The sequence below is a fragment of the Ovis canadensis genome, chromosome 8 (assembly GCF_042477335.2).
Source record: "Ovis canadensis isolate MfBH-ARS-UI-01 breed Bighorn chromosome 8, ARS-UI_OviCan_v2, whole genome shotgun sequence".
Taxonomy (NCBI): domain Eukaryota; kingdom Metazoa; phylum Chordata; class Mammalia; order Artiodactyla; family Bovidae; genus Ovis; species Ovis canadensis.
This window is the reverse complement of record NC_091252.1, coordinates 77,696,582-77,724,274: the sequence shown is the minus strand read 5'-3', so window position 1 is coordinate 77,724,274 and position 27,693 is coordinate 77,696,582. Positions and strand designations below refer to the sequence as shown.

The 27,693-nt window shown below is 37.5% G+C and overlaps 1 protein-coding gene across 2 annotated transcripts in view; it reads right to left on the bottom strand.

The window, feature by feature from the left end:
- VTA1 (vesicle trafficking 1) overlaps nucleotides 1-27,693 on the bottom strand; it is a 72,754-nt gene that overhangs the window by 21,622 nt on the left and 23,439 nt on the right. For both annotated transcript variants that reach the window (XM_069599292.1, XM_069599293.1), the window contains exons 3-4: nucleotides 26,458-26,585; nucleotides 25,709-25,784 (exon numbers count right to left, since the gene is read on the bottom strand). In XM_069599292.1, coding sequence (XP_069455393.1) covers nucleotides 25,709-25,784; nucleotides 26,458-26,585 — 204 coding nt within the window. The remainder of the gene's footprint in view (nucleotides 1-25,708; nucleotides 25,785-26,457; nucleotides 26,586-27,693) is intronic.

The window sequence follows — 27,693 nt, the reverse complement described above, 5'->3', positions numbered from 1 at the left end:
AGCCTGGTGGCTATAGTCTGCGGGGTCGCGAAGGGTCGAACATGACTGGGTGACTAACACTACACTACACTATAGACTAGTAGTATTTGTGTCTGTGTACTCGGTCGCTCAGTCAGAAGAGACTCTTCGTGACCCTGTGGCCTGTAGTGTGCCAGGCCCCTCTGTCCATGGGATTTCCCGGCAGGAATACTGAAGTGGGTTGGTATTTCCTACTACAGGGGATCTTCCTGGCCAGGGATCGAACCTGTCTGGCGTCTCCTGTATTGGCAGGCAAATTCTTTACCACTGTACCACTTGGGAAGTCCTAGGTAAGTAGTATATAAAAACCTACTAAGAGGTAACCCTCCAAATAACTGAATTTGTGTATTTAATTTTTCTTCTCTCAGTAATTCTCTCATATATTTAATTCTTTAAAAAGTTCCATACTTTGATTCTCATTTTCTTCCAGGTGCAATTATATTTTGCTCCACTTTCACAAAGAAGCTTTTCAGAAACATCCATATTTAAAATCTTCAGTTCTTTATCATTCAATTCACTCCCCATAGTGAATTACTTAATTCACATTACTTAATTCTACATTACTTAATTTTAAGTAGTCAGTTCGACTGAGGAATTGTTCTTGCTAATGTCACCAAAAGCCTATTCCACACGCTAGTAAATCCAACCAACACTTTCAGGCATCATCTTACCAAACTTGTCAGCAGCACATTAAACATGAGACCATCCAAACATGAGACCGTATTAAACATGAGACCTTTGTGAAACATTCTATTTTTGGTTTTTATGACACTATATTCTGGTTTCCCTAACATCTCCTCTGGCTGCTAATCCTTTATCTGATCTCCAAATAATCCTAAGTACCCTGTCCAAGCAGAGACTGTAATTTGGTGGGCTAAATCAATGCTGACTCATACAATTTTAAATATGAATTATATTTTCCACATAATTCAATACTAGAAAAGGCACAGAAAATCCAAATTCTTAACTTCTTGTTTAAAAAAAGGAAGATCGAATAACATTAGGGCCATATTTATTTGGTACTAATTATCCTAGTAGAGTTTATTTGGTACTAATTATCCTCAGTTCAGTTCAGTCGCTCAATCGTGTCCAAATTATCCTAGTAGAGTTTATTTGGTACTAATTATTCTAGTAGAGTACCAAATATTTAAAATTGTATGAGTCAGTAGAGGCAACCCCTTTCAGATGATGCACGTATGTTCAGATTTATCTATTCTCTCTATACCACCACCCCCTCCCTGACCTCCCTCTCTAGTTCACATACCCTTACCCTTGTCATTTATTATCTCATAGTGGGCTGTCTTCATCCATTGCATTTCCTGCTGGATTTCTGCAGGCCTCAGGACTCCTGTCTTACAGCTTATTTTCTTACCTGTCCATATTTATTCTCACGGTTTTAAATACTACCTTTATCTTTGTTCCTAAATTTATGTATCTAGCTAGAATTTCCTTCTGACAAATATCCAGTGACTACACCTGGATGTCTTATGTACAACTCAAATTAACTTGTCCCCAACTGTTCTCTTGACCCGCTCCCCCACCCTCAACTCCTTCCTCCACAGAATTTCATTCTCCCAAGTCAGAAGTCTTTGGGAATTAAGTTTTGCACCTTTCTCTTACCCTGTGTCTCTCTACTGACTCCCTCATCTAATTTATCAGGACCCCAGTTGATTATGCTTCTGATAACTATTCTAGAACTGGTCTTATCTCCCCATTTTCTCTGTAACAGCCCCTTAATCTGTTTCCTTTCTTGTATTCTTGCCTTATCCCCACTACACCTCTATCATTCAGTCTTCAGAGAAGAATGATCTTTCAAGATATAAATCGATCCATGTTAGTTTTTTTAATGGCTTCCAGTGTACTTAAAATACAAAACAAACTGTAACTCTAGCTACAGATCCTACTTTACTTGGTACTTGACTGTTCAATTTCCTCTAATGTTCTTATCTATTCACTTGCCACCACCAAGCTACCCTGGCAGCTTTTCTGTTCCTAAACACATGGGTCCCACTCACTGTGTTCCCTCTGCCTTTTCCTCTTTTCTCACCTAGCTAACTCTTAAGCTCATTCTTTACAGATCAGACTGAACATCATTTCCTCTGAAATCTTCTCCTGATTTCCCCAAAATTTTCTCACATTTTAGAAAATATTATTTACCACAATTTAGTTACATTTAATACGTATGCTTATGAAGCCCCCCACACCACAACAGGCATACTCTAAAATATAAGCTCTTCAAAGGTAGGGTCTATGTCTGTCTGTTGTTAATGATACATTAAGCACTTAGTTTGGTGACTAGCATACAGTCGCTACCCAACAAGTATACGCATCTCAGACACATGATAGCTTAAATGATTAGGATGGCAGTTATTCTGTTTAATATATAGATTTATTATTTGTGGTGGCATAGTGGCTTCCCTGGTGGCTCAGACGGTAAAGCGTCTGCCTGCAATGCGGGAGACCTGGGTTCGATTCCTGGGTCGGGAAGATCCCCTGGAGAAGGAAATGGCAATCCACTCCAGCACTCTTGCCTGGAAAATCCCATGGACAGAGAATCCTGATAGGCTAAAGTCCATGGGGTTGACAAAGAGTCGGACACGACTGAGCAACTTCACTTTCACTTTCAGTGACTATTAGGTTTAGGATGTTCAGTTAAATTTATTATACACTTAGGTAGAATGATTTGAAATATTCAGTGTTTGACTATTTTTGGCATATAGAAACAGCACGATCATCTGGTTCAACTTTGTTCCCCCTCCACTCCCATTCTTTCAGAATATTCTCCAGGCAAGAGTACTGGAGTGGGTAGCCACTTCCTTCTCCAGGGGATCTTCCTGACCCAGGGATCAAACCTGGGTCTCCCACATTCCAGGCAGATGCTTTAACCTCTGAGCCACCAGGGAAGCCCTTCAGAATAAGCAATGTGTGTTAAATAAAACCCTGGGTTTCCTCATTAGTTTCACTGTTTCAAAATCCTAAACAATAGAGACTGAAGCTCTGCAAAGAGTGAATTCTTCCCACACTTACAAGTCTCTAGGTTTGCATGTTTACTTGAATTAAGTATCTGTAAAATAACATTATTTTAAAACTATTACTATTAACCTATACTCCAGCAAAAAAGTCAATATATTATTTCTGTTCTTGTTATGGATATAGAATTAAAATATAAATGAGAATTACTATAAAAAATAGAGTAGTGAGGAAGTACTACAGATTTTCTTGGAGTAAGTAAAGCAAAGAGTTCCCTGAATGAAGGAAAAAAAATGGAATAAAGGATAACTGGTAAAGCAAAAAGTACTTCAGTTTGGTCTTGCAGAATGGATAAGATGTGAAAAAAAGGTAGAAAGCAATAAGACTATTCTATGGAGAAGTATGAGCAAGGTCAGAAACGCAGAAACATACAAGGTGGACAGGGAATGAGGGAGAAGAAATAAATTTTGCCATGGGTATAAGATATATATTAGAGACTACTGGAGTAAGTAAGCTAAATTCAAGATAAGATTAAAATCTTGGGCAAAAGTGTTTAGTCTGTAGGTTATAAGTAGGGAAATCCACTAGACCATTCAGGTATGACCTAAATCAAATCCCTTATAGTTATACAGTGGAAGTGACAGAGATTCAAGCAATTAGATCTGATAGAGTGTCTGAAGAACTATGGGCAGAGGTTCATGACACTGTAAAGGAGGAAGTGATCAAGACCATCCCCAAGAAAAACAAATGCAAAAAGGCAAAATGGTTGTCTGAGGAGGTCTTATAAATAGGTGAGGAAAGAAGAGAAGCTAAAAGAAAAGGAGAAAAGAAAAGATATACCCATTTGAATGCAGATTTCCAAAGAATAGCAAGAAGAAATAAGAAAGGCTTCCTCAGTGATCAATGCAAAGAAATAGAGGAAAACAACAGAATGGGAAAGACTAGAGATGTCTTCAAGAAAATTAGAGATACCAAGGGAACATTTCAGTCAAAGATGGGCACAACAAAGGAAAGAAATGGTATGCACCTAACAGAAGCAGAAGGTATTAAGAACAGGTGGCAAGAATACACAGAAGAACTGTACAAAAAAGATCTTCATGACCCAGATAACCACGATGGGACTCACCTACAGCTAGCCATCTTGGAATGCGAAGTGAACTGTGCCTGAGGAAGCATCACTACGAACAAAGCTAGTGGATGTGATGGAATTCCAGCTGAGCTATTTCAAATCCTAAAAGATGATGCTGTGAAAGTATTGCACTCAATATGCCAGCAAATTTGGAAAACTCAGCAGTGACCGTGGGACTGGAAAAGGTCAGCTTTCATTCCAATCCCAAAGAAAGGCAATGCCAAAGAATGTTCAAACCACCATGCAATTACACTCATTTCACACACTAGCAAAGTGAAGCTCAAAATTTTCCAAGCCAGGCTTCAACAGTATGTGAACCGTGAACTTCCAGATGTTCAAGCTGCATTTAGTAAGGCAGAGGAACCAGAGATCAAACTGCTAACATCCGTTGGATGACAGAAAAAGCAAGATAATACCAGAAAAACATCTACTTCTGCTTTATTGACTACGCCAAAGCCTCTGACTGTGTGGATCACAACAAACTGTGGAAAATTAGAGAGAAGGGAATATCAGACCACCTTACCTGCCTCGTGAGAAATCTGTATGCAGGTCAGGAAAGCAACAATTAGGACCAGACATGGAACAACGGACTGGTTCCAAATTGGGAAAGGAATACGTCAAGGCTGTATATTGTCACCCTGCTTATTTAACTTATATGCAGAATACATCATGCAAAATGCTGGGCTGGAAGAAACACAAGCTGGAATCAAGATTGCAGGGAGAAGTACCAATAATCTGATATGCAGGTAACTCCATCCTTACGGCAGAAATCAAAGAAGAACTAAAGAGCCTCTTGATGAAAGTGAAAGAGGAGAGTGAAAAAGATGGCTTAAAACTCAACATTCAAAAAACATGGCATCTGGTCCCATCACTTCATGGCAATTAGATGGGGAAACAATGGAATCAGTGACAGACTTCATTTTGGGGGGCTCCAAACTCACTGCACATGGTGACTGCAGTCATGAAATTAAAAGATGCTTGCTCCTTGAAAGAAAAGCTATGATCAACCTAGACAGCATATTAAAATGCAGAGACATTACTTTGCCAACAAAGGTCCATCTAGTCAAGGCTATGGTTTTTCCAGTAGTCATGTATGGATGTGAGAGTTGAACTATAAAGAAAGCTGAGTGTCGAAGAACTGATGTTTTTGAACTGTGGTGTTGGAGAAAACTCTTGAAAGTCCCTTGGACTGGAAGAAGATCCAAGCAGTCAATCCTCAAGGACATCAGTCCTAATTATTCATTGGAAGGACTGATGTTGAAGCTGAAACTCCAGTACTTTGGCCATCTGATGTGAAGAGTTGACTCATATGAAAAGACCCTGATGCTGGGAAAGATTGAAGGCAGGAGGAGAAGGGGATGACAGAGGATGAGGTGGCTGGATGGCATCACCGACTCAACGGACCTGAGTTTGAAAAAGCTCCAGGAGTTGGCGTGCTGCAGTCCATGGGGTCACAAAGAGTCTGACACGACTGAGCTACTGAACTAACTAACTGTGGGTTATAAAGCGCTTTCACATATTGTCCCTTTAATTGGTCCTTACCATAACCATGAAATTTAAGCAGGTTACGTTTTACTCACACTAAGGCTCTGAGACATTAAAGCCTGACCCAATGTAAAATACAGATTAACCCAGCATTCAAGGCCTTCCACTTTATGGACATGGCTTAAGTCTCATTTCCTACCCTTACCCTCACTCCAATTGGGATTCTGTCTCATTTTCAGTCTTTCTCATTCTATTCTTCCTCTAATGAGAGGTTTCCTCTTATGTCAAAAGTCTCCTCTTCTCTTAGGCTCATATTCCCATATGACACCCTGTTCCCAGGAAGTCCACAGGTATCTGGCATTTACTCAAGTCATTTACCATGCTAAGTGCTAGAGGTAATGGGATGAACTGTGAGCCATGTGCTTTGGGGTCCAATGTGAAACTCAGGCAATAACTCCCATCATTAACTGTGACGCCTGAATTATCTAAAGTCCATAATATTTCCTTCATGATTTTCTCTTAGGAATCTACAATCCCATCATCATAGAAATGAGGAAGTGGCATTACAAACGTAAAATGACTCACCTAAGGCCACACTAGCAGTCAACTCAGCTATCCCGTTTCAAGGTGCTCTGGTTAGCTACAATTAGCAAAATGCAATTTGCAATTTAGACAGGAATATATAAAATACAGGAAAATGGGCTTTTAAATAGTCAAGGGTCAGATACTTAATGTGTATTTATATGGGACATATTTTGGTAAATATAGAGAATCACTGTAAATGAATAAATTGCTTAGGAAAGTTAAGTTACTTTCTTTTGGAATCTTTTAAAAATGAGACATATTTTCTTTGGCTTGAAATAATTTAAAATTGTCTAAAGACTTAGTTAAGTAAGTCATATTGTAATGATTTTAGAAGGTTACTTCATTCCTAATTTCATAGTATGAACAGTATAGAGATATTTAAACCATCTTGGGTTCCTTCATTAGTATGTGAGATTTAAAAAATATTCACCTGAAATGGGTTAATTTTAATAAATACAGTAAAACAAATTCCTCCAAAGCAGATAAATAAATACAATAGTTTAATTTTTAATCCCCACTATTTCCAAGATGCCTCTAGAAACTGGTGGTTACAGTTTGAGCAGATTTTGGCAGTTGTAACGCAAAGCTAACACTTTCAATTGTTTTAAAATAAAGGATGCTAAATATAAAACAATATTTGAAGAGGAGAACTTCAAGATGTCAATATTTTCGAAATCTTTTAATTCCTTTTGGCTGATTACAGACATCCTTTCAGGGAAATAGGAATTACCGGAAAAAAAAAAAATTTTTTTTTTTCAACTTTTGTCCCTGGCCTTTAAGTACCTGTTTTGTGACTAGGTTGATGAGTCGCTGACATCTGCAAATTTTGGCCACTGGAGTCAGCAGTGTAATAAGAATTTTCATGTATTTTTAAATCACTTGTACTTGCTATACTGAAGAATGATTGGTAGCAAACACCAATCATATGTTACAAGAGGGGTTCTCAAATCTGGTGCATACAAAAATCATATTAGGGTATAACAAAAAATAAACTCCTGGTCTAAAACTATAGAAAATCTGATACAAATCATTCTCCATTAGGAAACCAAAAAGCCACTTTGAAAGAAAATGCTTTATATTATCTGTCTACAATTGTTCCTCTTGAACCCATCCTATGCATGTTTTATCTCCAGTATGCACTGGAATTGCTTTTGCCAACGTTGAGGATTACTCCTCTCTTGCTAAATTCAAAGCTTAAATGTCATCTTACTTGTTCCCACCAGCATGGAAAGCGGAGTACTCCGACCTCTTTGCAATTCCTTTACACTTGGTTTCCTGGTTATCAAGGTCTTTCGGTTTTCTTTGCCTTGCTAGGTGTTCCTTTTTAGTCCTTCATATGGATTTGATTCTTTCTCATCTTCAGGTGGGGAGTGGCACAGCATTCAGTTCTTGGACAAATTTTCAAAACTTTGATCTTGACTATCTCTTCCTGTCTAACGGCTTTAAATACCATGTGACAACTCTCAAATTCATATCCTCTGCTCAGACCTCTCTTCTGAACGTCAGGATCTATAATTCAGCTCAGCACTTCATTTGTATATCTGAGAGCTCAAAATACCCAAAGTTCAAAACTGATTTTACATCTTCCTCTACCAAATTTGTTCCTCCACAAGTCAATAAATGCCTTGTTATTGTTTAGGCCCCAAACTTTGAAGTTATTTTTAAGCCCCCGATTTCTCATATTCTACCAATGAATCTTTTAAATTCTGTCAGCTCTACACTCAACATATATCTTGAGTCTAACCACTACTCACAATGTTTTCTATTGCAAATTCTGGTCTGAGCCACCACTGCCCTCACTTTATTAATAATATACTGATAGGTCTCCCTATTTTCACCTTTGTCCATTATAATGTAATAATACTTTAAACAAAGCAGTCAAATTCAATCAATTATATTTGAACTCCCTGCCCCACCACCCCAACCCCCCTCCATTCCTCTCACTCTCGATTCAGCTACATTGTCTTTCTTGTTACGTCTTGAACTTTAATGGGTAACTCTGCTGTTCACAAATCTTGGCACTTTTTCTTGTCTCTTCCTGGAACATCTGTATGATTTACCTCATTATCTTCTTCAGGGCTTCTTAGTAAGACCTCTCCCAAATACCTTATTTAAATTGAACTTCCTATCCCCACCATGAGAGACCTCCCATGGTGTTATCATCTGACACACTATACATTTTATTTATTTGCTTAATGTCTATCCTTACTAGAGAAATGTGATTCCTATGATGTCAGGGATTTAATCCACTGCTGTATTACTAGTGCCTAGAATGGTGTCTGGAATACACCAGAGATTAACAAATATTTGGTGAATGAATGAATGGAGAGCAGATTCTGGAATCCATGTTTTTTTAAAATCAAGTACCGCAAATGATTCTGAAGCTGTTTGTCCTAGAATGGCATTTTGCTAATGAATACATGTGAACATTAAACTTGAGTGCACAGTTTGACTTGGGCTTCCAAGGAAGAGTCAGGGGATAGGGTGAAGGGTATCCCTGAAACTCCCTAAGTTATATGCAAAAAAAAGCAATACACGTATGGATGGAAGATAAGTCACAGTTTTCATAACATTCCAAGTAGTTAGCGACATGAAAGAAAGAAAAAAATCTCTTAACTTGGTGATATCATCATAGATAATACATTTGTACCCTTAGGCCCACAACTGTCCCAAGTATCAGTCAGTTCAGTCGCTCAGTCATGTCCGACTCTTTGTGACCCCATGGACGGCAGCATGCCAGGCCTCCCTGTCCATAATCAGCTCCCAGAGTTTACCCAAACTCATGTCCATTGAGTCGGTGATGCCATCCAACCATCTCATCCTCTGTCATCCCCTTCTCCTCCTGCCTTCAATCTTTCCCAGCATCAGGGTTTTTTCAAATGAGTCAGGTGGCCAAACTTTGGCCTGAGGTGGCCAAAGTATTGGAGTTTCATTTTCAACATCAGTCCTTCCAATGAACACCCAGGACTGATCTCCTTTAGGATGGATTGGTTGGATCTCCTTGCAGTTGAAGGGACTCTAAAGGGTCTTCTCCAACACCACAGTTCAAAAGCCTCAATTCTTCGGCATTCAGCTTACTTTATAGCCCAATTCTCACATCCATACATGACCACTGGAAAAGCCATAGCTTTGACTACACAGAACTTTGTTGGCAAAGTAATGTCTATTCTGTCTAGATCGGTCAGAACTTTCCTTCCAAGGAGTAAGTGTCTTTTAATTTCATGGCTACAGTCACCATATGCAGTGATTTTGGAGCCCCCCAAAATAAAGTCAGCCACTGTTTTCCAGTTTCCCCATCTATCTGCCATGAAGTGATGGGACCGGATGCCATGATCTCCCAAGTATATTATACACAAAAAATAAGGGCTATATATAACTCCCATTAACATTGGACATAGCACAATGAGAATCACTTTAAGTACATATTCAACAAATTTACTATCACAATGATTCAAATATTGAGGTTTATAATCACAAATTACACATATTTCATAGATTTATTCAAAATTTTATGCCTTTATATTTTTCAAAGCACTAAAATTTTATAAAAAAAACAAAACAAGAGTAAAACTAGCAAAAAATCTTAACTGAAATATACATTTAAATTTACTCTATTTTTATGATATGTGAAATGTATACTCCAATTAGCCAAAAGATATCCAAAGTCGGCTTTCCTGGTAGCTCTGCTGGTAAAGAATCTACCTGCAATACAGGAGATCCCGGTTCGATTCCTGGGTCAAGAATATCCCCTGGAGAAGGGATACACTACTCATTCCAGTATTCTTGGGCTTCCCTGGTGGCTCAGCTGATAAAGAATCTGTCTGCAATGAGGGAGAGCTGGGTTCGATCCCTGGGTTGGGAAGATCCCCTGGAGGAGGGCATGGCAACTCACTCCAGTATTCTTGCCTGGAGAATCCCCAGGGACAGAGGAATCTGCCTGCAATGAGGGAGACCTGGGTTCGATCCCTGGGTTGGGAAGATCCCTTGGGGAAGGGAAAGGCTACCCACACCAGTATTCTTTCTGCCCTGGAGACTTCCAAGGACTGTATAGACCATGGGGTCGCAAATAATCTGACATGACTTTCACTTTCACTTTTTACTTTCATCCAAAGAAGGTATGAGCATTAACCATATAAAACCTAGTCCACCAAAGCAAGAAAAGAAGCTAATATTATTTTTTGGGGGGGAAAAAGAAAACACCTGTCTCTATATATATACAGATATATATGTTTTTGGAAGCAATTTATTTTATATAATTTCATTAAGCTGGGAGAAAAGTTTTTAAGACTAGTATAGAATCTTTCACTCAGATCACCCAATTGTTTACATTTTATCAATCTACTTACATATGCCTGACTTCTTAGTATGCAAAATATTAACTGCATTTTTATCAGTACTAATTTAAGTCACTCTGTCCTCTTACCCCTTCATTAAGCATTTTCCAAGATGAAGGACAATCTCATAGACAACGGTTATTAAAATCAGGAAATCAAACACTTACACAAGAGTACTATTTGATACACAGTCCCAATAAATTTTATAAATGGCCCAATGATGTCCTTGGTAGTTCCTCCCTTGGGTCTATTTATAATAACTTAAAAAGCAAACATTATTTAGTTGTCAGGTCTCTTCAGCCTTTAATCTAGACAGCCTTTGTTATTAGTGTTTCTGGACACTGACATTTCAGTTTGGATTTGTCTGATGTTTCCTTATGATTAGGTTCAGGTTGTGAGATGTTTGTCTTTCTTATTTCAACTCATTAAGAGACACATAGTATTAGCTGGTCCCATTACTGGTTGTATTAAGTCTGACGACTTGGTTAAAGTGGTATCAGACAGGTTTCTTCATTGCTAGCTTAATATTTTTCCTTTTAAACTTAATAAATAATTTGAGGGGAGATATTTAGATACTAATGTAAATATCTCGCTCTTCACCAAATTTTCTACCCACTAGTTTTAAACCCCATGAATGATTTCTAACTTAATTGTCATTTCTCTACTTCTTACTTATTAGTCAGAACTCTACTGTAAGAAGCTTTCTCTATCCTTCCATTATTTATTTATTTCATTGTATCCTTCAGTAGGGAGCCATGAATTCTTTTCAATGGGTTACCTATTAATGCCATATTTTGATAGTCAAATTGTCCCTGATACAGACAGTAGGAACACTTTCAAGTTGGCTTCTGGATCTTTCTGATATGTGCTTGTGATTATGTGAACCACTTCTTTATTTTCTGGCAGAATAAGAAGGCCCAGCTTCATCTAGGACTTTCCCTGACCCAGCCCAAGAAATTCAGTCCTGTGAGACCCAAAGGGTATTTAGAACCCAAACTCAGGCACTACAGGTGCTCACTGTTATTGATGCATCATTGCTTCTAGGTCCTTTCAGTACAGAGATATGGGTATTATGTTTTATGTGCATGTGTACACAAATCTATGTATATACACTGCATGTACATAAATACATGCATTTATTGTCTATACACATATTTATACATATATAACTATTTATATACATATATCTAGTTTGCCTTATTTGTATATTTAAAAGCATGAGTTAATATGGACATAGCCAGTTTGAACCCAACACTATAACACAATCTAGTCTTCTCCCATCCCCCAATGTACCTTCCTTTCCCAGAAGTAAGAAACCTGGCTCCCTCAATATATTTACTCAATTGCACAATTCTTGAATACAGAGTAAGCAGTTTTAGAACTGCTAACCAAATACCATCAAGAAAAACCAAACCTACTAATAATAGTTCAATATTCAGCATTTTTTTTGTATAGTAAAATTGATATACCTTGATATGTACAAATCTTAAGTGTATATAGTTTGCTGAGTTTTCCCAAAAAGATTCATAAGTGTAAAATGCATTCTTATCAAAACACAACATTTCTACTTTTCTAGAAAGTTCTTTTATATCCCTTTCCAGATCAACTTTCAACTTCCCCTTCAGTTCAGTTCAGTTCCGTTCAGTTGCTCAGTTGTGTCCGACTCTTTGTGACCCCATGAATCACAGCATGCCAGTCCTCCCTGTCCAACTTCCCCTTGCCACACACCAAAATACTAATTTTCTTCACTAGAATAAAATTATCTATTGTAATACTTTATATGAAGGGAATCATATAGTTTGTATTCTGTCTTTTTTTTTGCTCAGCATAACATCTACAAAATTGAAGCATGTTTTAGGGTATATCAGTAGCACCTTTTTATACCTTAATAACAGCACAATTTATTTATCAGTTCCTCTGTTGTTGGACGTTTGGGCTGTCTCCAGCTTTGGGCTATTTTGAATAAAGTTCCTATGAGCACTCTTGAACAAGTCTTTTCTGGACATGTTTTCATTTCTCTTGGATAAACACCGAGGAATGGCTGGATAAAAGGTAGGTGGATGTTTAACTTTATAAAAATCAGCCAAATCTTTTCCCAAAGTGGTTATTACATCTAACATTTTCACCAAGCAATGTATGAAAGCTCTTGTTTGCACTTTCTAGTCAATATTTGAGATGTGGCCAGTCTTTATTCATTTTAGTTAATCTGTTTTAAAATTATTTATCCACCAATGACTGAGAGGAGCATGTTAAAATCTCCAACTATAATTTGGATTTTTTATATATCTTCTTTATGTCTATCACCTTTTTTTTCCCATAAAGTTTTAAAGTCTTACTAGATATATAGGCATTTATAACTGGTATCTTCTTAATGAACTATAACAACTGATGAACAAAATGTCCCATTTTACCTTTGGTAAAACACCTTAAAATTTACCTTATCTAACATAATATGACCACTTCCAATCTAACTTAGTGTATTTACATTGATTATTATTTTATCATTTCATTTTCAAAATAAGGATGACTCTTATAAATAGTATAAAGTTAAGGCTTGCTCTTTTATAAATCTCTACTTTTAATTTGGAGTGTTATTTTATTTATGTTTCTAGTATGTACTCATACACCTGTATGTAGGCTTAAAATTTGCCATTTGTTTTATATTAGTTCTATCTATTCCTGTTTCTCTCTATTCCCTTTCTCTGCTCTCTTCTGGGTTTACCAATATATATGTATAGTTATAATAATTTTTACTTAAACAGGCATATATTTATTTAAAGAAATGAACAAAAAATATATAGTTTTAAATGTATCAATATTATACACCATATCATTATACTTTACTCCTTCCTATAAATTCAAGTTGTTATCTGGAATCATTTTCTTTCATCCTGAAAAGCTTCCTTTCTGCTGTTCTTTAGTTCTTTATTGCAGAACATCTAGTCATGAATTAATTGATTTAAAAATGCCTTTTATTTTACCTTCATTATTTGAAAGTATTCAGTTCAGTTCAGTCGCTCAGTTGTGTCCGACTCTTTGCGACCCCATGAATCGCAGCACGTCAGGCCTCCCTGTCCATCACCAACTCCCTGAGTTTACTCAAACTCATGTCCATCAAGTTGGTGATGCCATCCAGCCATCTCATCCTTGGTCGTCCCCTTCTCCTCCTGCCCTCAATCCCTCCTAGCAACAGGGTCTTTTCCAATGAATCAACTCTTTGCATGAGGTGGCCAAAGTATTGGAGTTTCAGCTTCAGCATCAGTCCTTCCAATGAACACCCAGGACTGATCTCCTTTAGGATGGACTGGTTGGATCTCCTTGCAGTCCAAGGGACTCTCAAGAGTCTTCTCCAACACCACAGTTCAAAAGCATCAATTCTTCGGCACTCAGCTTTCTTCACAGGCCAACTCTCACATCCATACATGACCACTGGAAAAACCATAGCCTTAACTAGATGGACCTTTGTTGGCAAAGTAATGTCTCTGCTTTTGAATATGCTATCTGGGACGGTCATAACTTTCCTTCCAAGGAGTAAGCGACTTTGAATTTCATGGCTGCAGTCACCATCTGCAGTGATTTTGGAGCCCCCCAAAATAAAGTCTGACACTGTTTCCCCATCTATTTCCCATGAAGTGATGGGACCAGATGCCATGATCTTCGTTTCTGAATGTTGAGCTTTAAGCCAACTTTTTCACTCTCCTCTTTCAGTTTCATCAAGAGGCTCTTTAGTTCCTCTTCACTTTCTGCCATAATGGTGGTACATATCTGAGGTTATTGATATTTCTCCCAGCAATCTTGGTGGCTCAGACGGTAAAGTGTCTGTCTACAATGCGGGAGACCTGGGTTCGATCCCTGGGTTGGGAAGATCCCCTGGAGAAGGAAATGGCAATCCACTCCAGGACTATTGCCTGGAAAATCCCATGGACAGAGGAGCCTGGTAGGCTACAGTCCATGGGGTCGCCAAGAGTCGGACATGACTGAGCGACTTCACTTCACTTTAATCTTGATTCCAGCTTGTGCTTCTTCCAGCCCAGTGTTTCTCATGATGTACTCTGCATATAAGTTAAATAAGCAGGGTGACAATATACAGCCTTGACATACTCCTTTTCCTATTTGGAGTATTACCTTCATTATTTGCTTTGCTCTACACAGAATTCTGAGTTGTCACGGTTTTTTGCTCATTTGTTTTTTCTTTCAGTACTTTCAGTTCAGTCACTCAGTCATGTCCGACTGTGACCCCACAGACTGCAGCATGCCAGGCTTCCCTGTCTATCACCAACTCCTGGAGCTTACTCAAACTCATGTCCATTGAGTTGGTGATGCCATCCAACCATCTCATCCTCTGTTGTCCCCTTCTCCTCCTGCCTTCAATCTTTCCCAGCATCAAGGTCTTTTCCACTGAGTTAGTTCTTTGCATCAGGTGGCCAAAGTATATTTAGTACTTTAAATATGCCAATTTCATTATCTTCTTGCCAGAATGTTTAAAAGAAAAAGAGAAATCAACCATCTTTCAAAGCACTGTTACCTTGTGTGTAATCTGTTATTTCCCAAGACTGCTCCTTCAAGATTTCTTTTGAATTCCATCACTGATATTTACAGGTTGGACCATGATGCTCTTGGGTATGGTTTCTTTGTGTTTATTTTAGTAGAGATTCACTGAGCTTCTTGGATCCGTAAGTATTTTTTCACCCAGTTTAGAAAGTCTATGGCCATTATTTCTTCAGCACTTTCTTTCTAGTCTGTTTTGTAATTCCAACTGTATATGTTGGACATCCAAATATAAAGTAATAATACATAATGCTTATTTCTGAATAAATATACCTTAATATATAAGATTGAGTAGATAAGGATATCCTTTCTAAATACAGGGCACTAGAAGATTATCCACCAACTAAGAAAAGAAAAAAACTAATGTTTGTTGAGCATTTACTATACGCTAGGTACTTTGTTAAAGGCTTTACATGAATTTTCTCATTTAAAATCCAGGACAACTTCATGAAGCAGGCTTTATACTTTTCTTCCTCTTACAGATGCGGGAACAGGTTTACCTAACTCAAATAAATTACCCAAAGTCACTCAGTTACAAAATGGCATATGGAATTTTGAGGTCAATGCCTGCAGTACTCTTAACCACATTATACTAATACTGCATGCAAAGCTACTCCATTCACTTAGAGTTAATTGAAGAACAGTGGCTTGTATCTGCCACTGTTCTTGGCAATTATTATGCAGAGGTGAATAAAAGAGAAATTTCTACTCTAGCAAGAGAGACAATACTACCCTCATAGATCTATTTATTATTATAATTACTAAGAATGAGACTTTCAGTATATAGTGAGAGCATGAAAACATATGGTATGGTATATGTACAAAACACATGATTTGGGGACTTCCCTGGTGGTCCAGTGATTAAGAATCTGCCTGTTAATGCAGGGGACACAGGTTTGATCCTTGGCCTGGGAAGATCCATATTAGTTCACTGTCAGTTCAGTTGCTCCGTCATGTCCAATTCTTTGAGACCCCATGGTCTGCAGCACGCTAGACCTCTCTGTCCATCACCAACCCCAGTAGTTTACTCAAACTCATGTCCACTGAGTTGGTTATACCATCCAACCATCTCATCCCCTGTGGTCCCCTTCTCTTCCTGCCTTCAATCTTTCCCAGCATCAGGGTTTTTTCAAATGAGTTAGTTCTTCACATTAGGTAGCCAAAGTATTGGAGCTTCAGCTTCAGCATCAGTCCTTCTAATGTACACTCAGGACTGATCTCCTTTAGGATGGACTGGTTGGACCTCCTTGCAGTTGAAGGGACTCTCAAGAGTCTTCTCCAACACCATAGTTCAAAAGCATCAGTTCTTCAGCGCTCAGCTTTCTTTAGAGTCCAACTCTCAGATCCATACATGACTACCGGAAGAACCATAGTTTTGACTAGACGGACCTTTGTTGGCAAAGGGACGTCTCTGCTTTTTAATATTCTGTCTAGGCTGGTCATAACTTTTCCTCCGAGGAGTAAGCGTCTTTTAATTTCATGGCCGCAGTCACCATCTGCAGTGATTCTGGAGCCCAGAAAATAAAGTCTGTCATGTGCCACAAAGATCCGTCATATGAAGATCTATATGCCACAGGTCAACCAAGCCCGTGTACCACAACTACTGAGCCCAAGTGCTTAGAGCCCGTGCTATGCAACAAGGCAAGAAGGCTCTGCCATGAGAAGCCCAGCATGGCAATGAAGAGTAACCCTACCTCTCCTCAAGTAGAGAAAGCCTGCATGCAGCAATGAAGACCCAACATAGCCAATAAAAACAAAAAAAGAAAAACTCATGATTTTGTAAGGAGATGCATTTCTCCTGATCTACCATGGTTTTCCAGGCTAGCAATAAGATTTTACTTAATTCCGAACTTTCCAGTGCAAATGAATACCTTAAACAGACCATCTCCTTTGAAGCCAGCTATTCATGTACATGATCATTCCAGTTATGTTGCAGCTCTGTTTTTTAAGTAGGAAGAGTTCCAGATTAAAATATAAACAGGATTCTCTAGGAGCTCCAATAGAGGAAATGTAGATTAGCGCCAATCAAAATATGGTCTGAGAACCAGAGCTGGCTCGCAAACTGTTTACCAGTTTTGTGACAAGATAGTATAGAAATTGAGAGCATTTAGCAGACAAAACAAATCTGGCTTGTATCTTATATGTCTTCTTTAAGTGTTATTTTTCTAGATAATCATAACTTGTATTTTACAAAACAATCAGTCTGCAACAGAATGGCTATTAAGAGGGAAACAAAAAAAGAGGCTGGACCTTTATCACAGAGAGTTTGTGAATACTGTACTGGGGCATAGCATCTGGGCTTAAGGAACTTATATTTTCTGAGTCTGTTTTCGAACTGTAATTCAGGGTTGTAAAAGTGAAAAAAGTGTCTAAGTACAGTGCCAGATCAACGGTAGGAGTATATCCCTTTACTGTATTTTGCTCTTACTACACCATATATCATCACAATCAGTTATTCTGCTTCTCTTTCCAAGTTGGAACACAAACCCCATGAGGGCAGGAAAACATACCATTTGATTCCCTCAAATTAGCAGAAACTCAACAGATAAAGGCAAAATGGTATCTGCTCCTCAAACATTGCTAGAAGTGAAATAAACCTAAAATACAATAAAAGGAAGTTTATCAACACTGGCCATAAGTAGTTAACACAAGATGTTCCAGTAGGAATATAACCTGTTTATGGTTTGAACATTTCTTGCTTCAAAAGAGAAAAGTAAAAAATTTAACATATACTCTGGTGACTCTACACCTAAAACTGGGACACTGATTCCAAGACAGCTATAGGAATGGTAAAAGTTTACATGAGTATAAATTTAATCAAATTCTGAGATGGAATTATATAAAGCACAGTTAAAAGAGTTAAATGAAAGTTGCTCAGTCATGTCTGACTCTTTGGGACTCCATGGACTATACAGTTCATGGAATTCTCCAGGCCAGAATACTGGAGTGGGCAGCCTTTCCCTTTTCCAGGGGATCTTCCTGACCCTGTAACTGAACCTGGGTCTACCAAACAGATAGGAGAGTTCAGAAACAGAATAGCAACAGATAAACCATTTTATTTTTTTAAAGCTAAAGACTAAAGAAAATGTAGACTTTTAAAATTTTGGGCAACTATGAATATTGACATGAAATTAAAAGGAAAAAAAGTCAGAAAATAGACCAAGAAAAATTATATCTGTTGCATTTTATAAGAACTATGAAAGAAGTTCTGTGTAAACAAGTCTGAACCTTATCTTCATCTATAGATAAAAAAATGAAAAGCGAAACTATAGCAACTTTTGAAACAGCTATAGCTAAACAGCTACTGAATAGCTACTGTTTGCACTCTGAGATTTTAACCAATGTGCAAATTTATAGTTACTGCCAAAAAAGATGTAAGAGTAGAATGAGAAAAAGTCCCTCCTTTGAGGATGTGCAGTATCATTTATTCCAAAATACAATATATAAACCTTAAGTTAATGCACTTATAGTTTAACAATCATATAATCTCAATCATGGAAAATTTGAGAGAATGGAAAAATGCACATAAGTGCTAGAATAATGTAGCTAAGACTTGTAGAGAAGGCAAGACCTAGACAAAGCAGGCTAAAAAAACCCCAGTTTACAACAGTGAAAGCAGAGATGGCGGTAAGCAGATTGGTCTGACAAACGTAAAAAGGGACTGGTAAGAAGTACCAAGAAGGAGCCTGGACTTGCAATACCAGGAGAGGAAAAGTCTCTTTTAGGTTCTTCACTAAAACAACGATCGGGGAGAGCATGGAAAAAGAGCCTAAAATAGGAAAATTCATTAGGTTTCCTGTAGTAACATAGCTTGTGAACGACTGACCTTTAAAAAAAAGGCTGAAATGTTAAATAAATTTAATTAGAAGATTTCACATCTTTATGTACAAATGCCATACAGATGCCCCAGATGTTCACCCTATTATCTCCTATACTGATAACCCCCACAATGCCATGTCAGGTTTCTTCTCCTTTTTTATTACTAGAGATTAGTTCTTTGCTGTCATCATTTCTGGTGGCTTTACTTTTCATTATCATTTATACAACTTATATGGGTAATTTCTCATCCCTCCTTTTGGAGCTTTTAATCAAAAACGATATTTGCTTCTCTCCTCTCCCTTTTTGTTTCCTTTCTCATCTCTGTTTTTTATTTGCCCTCTCCCGTCTCTTCTTGTATGCTTGGCACATATAATCATAGATTTGGATAGCTGCAAAGGACCTCAGAGATCTGCTCAACCATGCTTCCCATTTTATTTACAGAGGAAAAACCAATTCCAGAGAGGTAAAATGACCTCTTGGTTGGGAGTTCAGTAAGGCTTGGCTCTGATAACTACCTTTCTGTTGATAGGAAAAAAGAAATACTATTTTTTAAACTTTAGAAAATATAATTAAAATGTTTAAAGACAGCATTAAAAATTTAATGCTAATTAAATCATTATCTTGATTATAAAGATGACAAAATTAAAAGATTATTTTTAAATATACAAATAAAAATTATAAGATAATCATGACTTTCCCTTCCCTATTTTTTGTTATTGTAGGCTTTAATGTTTCTCAACTAGCATTCTTTGAGAAGCAAGAGAAACAAATCTTTTTGAAGAGTTTCAGTTTTATCAAAAAACTATGGGATACTATGCAGTTAATAACCACTACATTTCCTTTATAAATGAACAAATAAAATATATCAAGTCCTGAAATCTACCTACAGGAGTATATATTAAGAAAAAAAAAATCTGCCTACCTGAAATCCTTAAACTCATTCTTTCCCCATCTGTTTCCTGTCTTTGTCTCTGCTAGTGTTTTTAAAGTACAGAATGAACTGAAGTGAAAGTTGAAAGAAGGGAATGAGTTACAACTGTTATAAGTAACCAGTTATATACCCAGTTTTTAAAACATCTCATGGGATTAATAGTTATTCTGAAATAAGAAATATTCCAACAGTTTGCATCTTGGTTTGGGCATTGAGTACTTAAATCATAAGTTAATAAATACAAGGCTTAGATTTCCTCAGACAACAGTGAGAACCTACAACAGAGAGTTAATGCCGATGATCACCTTATTTATCTGTTTTGGTAGCAGCTGCTAAAGTGGAGCACTGTTTAAAACTGTTTAACACTTTAAATAATTGTTTTGAAAAAGCTATTACCTCAGTGATAATGATGGAGATGCCATTTCTAGAAATGGAAAATGATTGAACAAAACAACATTAAAAGTAAGAGAAAGTAGAATTTGAAACTATGGTGATCAAACCAGTTGGCTGGGGGATTATGTTACTGATGCATGGACAATCTTGCCAGTATTTTACTTTCCTTGTCAGTTGCCTTTATTTAGTCAATCTTCAATCATGGCCAAAAACCCATTCACTAGTCATGCAAGGATAAGATCGCTGTGTAATAATGGATATGAGAAATGTCAGTACTGTATGCCAAAGAAATTTTTGATATATACAACTTTCACTGGATATACAAATTTTGCATGCTGTAACAAACATATGTAAGGCAGTGAAAACTACCTACTTACACTGACACATTAATTGTGTGTACATTCCTTTTCTAATTTAAAATGCAGGATTTACATGAAGACCCAAAGAATAAATCTCAGCCCAATAAAATAACTTCAGGGACTTCCTTTCCACGCCGTCCCTACAATGCCTAATTTTCTCTATACTACTTCAGACCACTTCTGATTTCTTGATCCTTTAACCACCAAAACAGATGCTGATTTCCTACTTTAGTGCATATGCAAGGCAAAAAAATTATGTAGCAGGTTAGGTGATGAGATAGGGAAAGAAAATAGTATAAACACTTTGGGAAAATGTCGCTTTCATGCTTATACTACATACATTCTTTAGTATCCTCAGTATCTAAACAAATCTCCCCCAACTCCTCTTGAAGTCCTATCGTTTGTCCTATTAGGTAGTCCTGGCTTTAGCTGCTACTGCTGCTGCTGCTAAGTCACTTCAGTCACGTCCAACTCTGTGCGACCCCATAGAGGGCAGCCCACCAGGCTCCCCCGTCTCTGGGATTCTCTAGGCAAGAACACTGGAGTGGGTTGCCATTTCCTTCTCCAATGGATGAAAGTGAAAAGTGAAAGTGAAGTTTCTCAGTCATGTCCGATTCTTCCCAACTCCATGGACTGCAGCCTACCAGGCTCCTCCACCCATGGGATTTTCCAGGCAAGAGTACTGGAGTGGGTTGCCACTGCCTTCTCTGGCTTTAGCTACTATGTTCAAATAACTAAGGAAGCAGTTCCTTGTTAAGGGTTCTACAGTTTAGTCGCTCAGTCGTATCCGACTCTTTGTGACCCCATGGACTCCAATACGCCAGGTTTCCCTGTCCATCACCAACTCCTAGAGCTTGTTTAAATTCATGTCTATTGAGTCAGTGATGTGATCCAACCATCTCATCCTCTTTTGTCCCCTTTTCCTCTTGCCTTCAATCATTCCCAGCATCAGGGTCTTTTCAAGTAAGTCAGTTCTTCATATCAGGTGGCCAAAGTATTGGAGTTTCAGCTTCAGTATCAGTCCTTCCAAAGAATATTCAGGACTGATTTCCTTTAGGATGGAATGGTTGGATCTCCTTGCTGTCTAAGGGACTCTTAAGAGTCTTCTCCAAAATCACAGTTCAAAAGCATCAGTTCTTCAGTGTTCAGCTTTCTTTAGAGTTCAACTCTCACACCGATACATGACTACTGGAAAAACCATAGCTTTGACTAGATGGACCTCTGTTGGCAAAGTAATGTCTCTGCTTTTTTAATATGCTGTCTAGGTTGGTCGTAACTTTTCTTCCAAGGAGGAAGTGTCTTTTAATTTCACGGCTGCAGTCACCATCTGCAGTGATTTTGGAGCCCCCTCCAAAAAAAGTCTGTTACTGTTTCCATTGTTTCCCCATCTATTTGCCATGAAGTGATGGGACTGATGCCATGATCTTAGTTTCCTAAATGTTGAGTTTTAAGCCAACTTTTTCACTCTCCTCTTTCACTTTCATCAAGACGCTCTTTAGTTTTTCTTCACTTTCTGCCCTTAGGGTCGTGTCATCTGCGTATCTGAGGTTAATGATATTTCTCCCAGCAATCTTGATTCCAGCTTATGCTTCATCCAGCCCAGCGTTTCTCATGATGTACTCTGCATATAAGTTAAATAAGCAGGGTGACAATATACAGCCTTGACGTACTTTTTCCTGATTTGGAACCAGTTCGTTGTTTCATGTCTGGTTCTAAATGTTGCTTCTTGACCTTCATACACCTTAGGAGGCAGGTAAGGTGGTCTGGTATTCCCTTATCTTAAAAAAATTTCCACAGTTTGTTGTGATCCACACAGTCAAAGGCTTTGGCATAGTCAATAAAGCAGAAGTAGATGTTTTTCTGAAACTCCCTTGCTTTTTCAATGATCCAATGGATATTGGCAATTTGATCTCTCATCCTCTGCCTTTTCTAAATCCAGCCTGAACATCTGGAAGTTCACGGTTCATGTACTTTTGAAGCCTGGCATGGAGAATTTTGAGCATTACCTTGCTAGCGTGTGAAATGAGTGCAGCATTCTCTGGCATTGCCTTTCTTTGAGATTGGTATGAAAACTGACCTTTTCCAGTCTATGGCCACTGCCGAGTTTTCCAAATTTGCTGGCATATTGACTGCAGCACTTTCACAGCATCATCTTTTAGGATTTGAAAGAGCTTAACCGTAATTCCATAACCTTCACTAGCTTTGTTCATAGTGAGCTTTCTAAGGCCCACTTGACCTTGCATTCCAGGATGTCTGGCTCTAGTACCTAAATGTAAACTTAGATTCTTTTTTCTTTTGAAATACAGATGAATTACATGCTAAATAGAGATATTTATATGTCCATTAATTAAAACAAAAACAAAACAAAATCTCTATTACTCACTTAAGATTTGTGAACATTTTGTTCTCTTTCCTGTATCTGTCACTTTACCTATTGTCTGGGTTCCCCACTGTTGGCAGTTATAACTTCATGGAACTGTGTTCGTGCTTCTGAGATATGTGAGCAAAAGCAGTTCCTCCAAGTAAGAAGTAGGAGATGCCTCTCAGAAGGAAGAGACACTCAGAACGATATGGCAAACCGATCTGCTACTTTGCCTCATTATGACGTTCTCTTCTGACATCTGACATTTCCATCCTCTTCTCTAATTGTGTTTCTTTCTTCACTTCTTCCTCTAGCCTTTTACATGCAGGTGTTTATCAGGATGTTTATCTAACCATATTCTCTTTTAAAACTATCTTCTTAACCTGAGAGTTTGTCTACTCTCCTAACTCGAATTTTCCCCTCTCTTTTGCATATTTCTTGTCTTTTGACTTTCAAGAGTCTTGTGGCAATTTATTTTTGGTTGATATACCTGCACTTAAAATTTTAAATCTAAGTTTAAACATATTATTATTCCTCAGGTCAAAGACAACCCACTTTGTATGAAGTTCCACAGTAATCATTAGCTAGTTCTTTTGCTCAAAGTATAGCTCTTTATTCAAAAAAGTCCCCTTACTGAAGATGCCAGTCTTTTTATCATCTGTCTAATCTGACTTTATTTTTTTGGGCTCCAAAATCACTGCAGATGGTGGTTTCAGCCATGAAATTAAAAGACGCTTACTCCTTGGAAGAAAAGTTATGACCAACCTAGATAGTATATTCAAAAGCAGAGACATTACTTTGCCAACAAAGGTCCGTCTAGTCAAGGCTATGGTTTTTCCAGTGGTCATGTATGGATGTGAGAGTCGGACTGTGAAGAAGGCAGAGTGCCGAAGAACTGATGCTTTTGAACTGTGGTGTTGGAGAAGACTCTTGAGAGTCCCTTGGACTGCAAGGAGATCCAACCAGTTCATTCTGAAGGAGATCAGCCCTGGGATTTCTTTGGAAGGAATGATGCTAAAGCTGAAACTCCAGTACTTTGGCCACCTCATGTGAAGAGTTGATTCATTGGAAAAGACTTTGATGCTGGGAGGGATTGGGGGCAGGAGAAGGGGACGACAGAGGATGAGATGGCTGGATGGCATCACGGGCTCGATGGACGTGAGTCTGAGTGAACTCCGGGAGATGGTGATGGACAGGGAGGCCTGGCGTGCTGCGATTCATGGGGTCGCAGAGTCGGACACGACTGAACGACTGAACTGAAGTGAATCTCGCTTACGACTTACTTTTCTAATCAGGTCTCTTTTTCTCCTTCACCCACCTGGTACTCTCCAAAAAAATCCCATGGACAGAGGAGCCTGGTGGTCTACAGTCCATGGGGGTCACAAAAGAGTCAGACATGATTGAGCAACTAGACAACAACAACGCATACTGGTAAAACAGGAAAAAAAATCTAGATAAATAGTAACAGGAGATGGGAGCAGAAACAGAGCCAAACATTAGATTTATAGAACCTTTAAAATATAAGTGAGTGAGAAGCATCTCTGATTTTCACACTCCAGGTCTCAGTTTTCTCTTATATTCAGTACTTCTCTATTTCAAGAAAATCTGACAGAAGTGGTCCTCAATGGGCACTGCCCCATATCCTAGAGGGTGTTTGGAAATATCTGCTGGTGTTTTCCAGTCATCTGACTGATGGAGGAATGCTCTGTGGGCAAGGGTCAGGGATGCTTTGAAATAAAGGGACAGTCACACTCAGTAAAAAGGTGTCCCTCATTTAGCAGTTTTGAACTGTACTGCACATTTCCGCCAACTCAAAAACAGCTTATGATCATCAACCCTACAGCTTCACTTCATTTTACATATAAACAAAGAATATTTTGCACAGTTTTGATACACTGTTTTATGAAAATGTAAACTATCTCATAGACTGTTTTGTTTGGAATTTTACTCTGAACAGCTAACCATTTTGAAAAAAATCATTTTTCATAAAAAGCAATCTCTCCAGAGATTTCATTCACTAATAAGATATTCCTCTATCAGTCTCATTTGTAACTGCCTTTTCTTCTTTCTTTTTCTAAATTAATCTCTCTCCTCTCAGAAAACAATTTTTCCAGGTGAATGGTAAAGCCCACTATAGTAAAAAAAACAACACTGGAACTAATGGCAATAAGTTCATCACTTAGCCGTAATTTGCTCATACATAAAATGAATATGTGCTCAACTTATTTCAGAGTGGTTTTGAGAAACAAACTGATAAAATGGATAGGAAGCACCTCATAAAATATCAAGTTGTATATGCATTTTACAATAGAAACAAATCTCTAACAATAGTATTTCTGGCAAGAAATAAAATAGGAAAAAAAAACACAACAAACCAGTCCTAAAAAGTTTCTCTCTCCAGTAATGTTTACCAAATAACAATAAATAAATTTAACAGCATCAAGGATCGGTACTATTCAAAAACTCAATAAAATAAAACTATGAACCTGGGGTTCAGAGACCAATATAGTAGCCATGCACTCACTGAAGTGTTAAATACATGCTGCATTTAAAGAACCTACTACAAAAAGAGAACATTTATTGTTAAAAAATAATTTCACCTTTTGTTTTTAACTTTTTAAAATGTAGCTAGTAGATAATTTAAAATTACACGTTTTGCTTTTACTACATTTCGGATGGACAAGTGCTCTAAATAAACAATGCAATAACAAAACTAATAAAAAAGCAACCAATACTGATTTCTAGCTAATAAGGCAATAAAGAATATACACTCACTTCATCAGTGAGTTCTCCAAACACTGTTATGACATCTATTAAAAGACTTGCAGTATAGAAGGACTTGATCATGTTTCTGGAAGAGAAAAGAGAGTTTGTCTAATTGAAATGAAAAATGTAAGATGCAGAATTAGTCTTGTAGCTACGAGAAAAAAACTTCCAATGTTTTAAAAAACACTCTGAAGTTCACGTTTTCAATACAATCAGATTTTAGGAACACAATGGAGCTCCTTCTGTAATCTGTATTAGGAGGAAGTGACAACACATATTACAGGTGAATATGGTACAATAAGGTTTTCACAGTATGCTTTTCTCTTTAGAAAGTGTAGTGACAATATTATCTGAATTGATATTATGCTATGTGTATTTCTTAGTATTTAAGTTTTACTATAACGACAAATCATTTGAATCTGTGGGGTTGGAAATTTTTAAAATCAGTATCACTGAACCAGGATGTTTTGGCTAATAGTAACTCAGATTTTACTTAACTGCTAAAAAATGGCTAGTTAGAGTGTATTTACTGAGGAAATGAATCTGCTCTGGGTACTTGTCTTTCAGCCATGTTATCTAAAAAGCCAGGATTACTCTTATAACCCAGACCTATTCTAAGATTCAAAAAAAAAAACAGAACAAAACAAACACCTAAATAATTAATCAGGAATCCTGGTACTTTTTAAGAAAAAAACTGGATAAATTCTGGTTATACAGTAATAAAACTTGTCACTTTTATTTGATCTCTCTTTACTTACTTGTGAAATCTCCCAGCACGATCTTCATTATCTGCATACAAAAACATTTTCAAAGCGTAATTCTCCAAATGTGCAGAGCCAACTATTTCTTGAGTAATAGCTTCATTATCACCCAACTGTTTCTTAAGCTAAAATGAAATGAGATATAGAACTTATGATTCTGGACTCAGAGAAGTGTATACCAAGTATAAGAAATCCTAATAATCAAATCCAAAGTTTACAAAAATTTGAAGAAAGTTACTCATGATAACCTGAAAGTATAATTTAGTCCTAAATAGCAAAACATGTATGAGCAGGCTTAGTTGTGTTCGCCTCTTTGCCATCGTATGGACTACAGCCCACCAGGCTCCTCCACCCGTGGGATTCTCCAGGCAAGAATACCAGAGTGGGTTGCTATTTCCTTCTCCAGGGGATCTTCCTGACCGAGGGATCAAAATTGCATCTCCTGTGTCTCCTGCATTGGGAGGTGAATTCTTTACCACTGAGCCACCTCTGAAGCCAAAATATCAAAATAATAAAGAGCAAAAAAAGAGATAACATGCCCAACTATCTATGTATAGCATCAGACAAAAATTTCAAATGTACAAAAAAAATGGAGTTAAGAAATTATTTCTTAGCCATATAATTTAAATTTTTAATTTACTCCTATTTCAATATCTCCTATCAAATATAGAAAAATACAATGAGAAGGATCATTATATCCTAAAAAGTATTTCTCAGAGCACACTGTTAAATTTAGCCAAATATACACCTCAAATCAACACAATTTACACCGATGTAAATTTCCAGTCAGTATATCCCTTCCCTACACACAGAAAAAGTATTTTAAAAACAACAAATTAAATTACTATATTTTACTGAGACTGTCATATTGGACTAACATGACCTTCTAGAATATTAGATCTGAATTACCACACAATTGTAAAGAACATTATAAAGTAAAGAATTAAATTTAGAAAAAGCCACAGAATTTTTCATAAATCAACAAAGTAAGTTCTCTCATAATTAAGGCCCAGAAGAGACTGAATATTGGAATTTAAAGACATCTGGGCATCCTTACCCCCAACAAAAGTAGAAAAAAAAAGTCCCACATGTAACACTAGTTTACTGTACCCCATTGTGAAATAATTTAATTGGAGAGGCAATTTATTTCTAGAAAAATTTAGTGGGAGTAAGCCATTTAATCTCATCCTTAACATAAAATATCTCTCAGCAAAAACATAGTATACCTGAAGT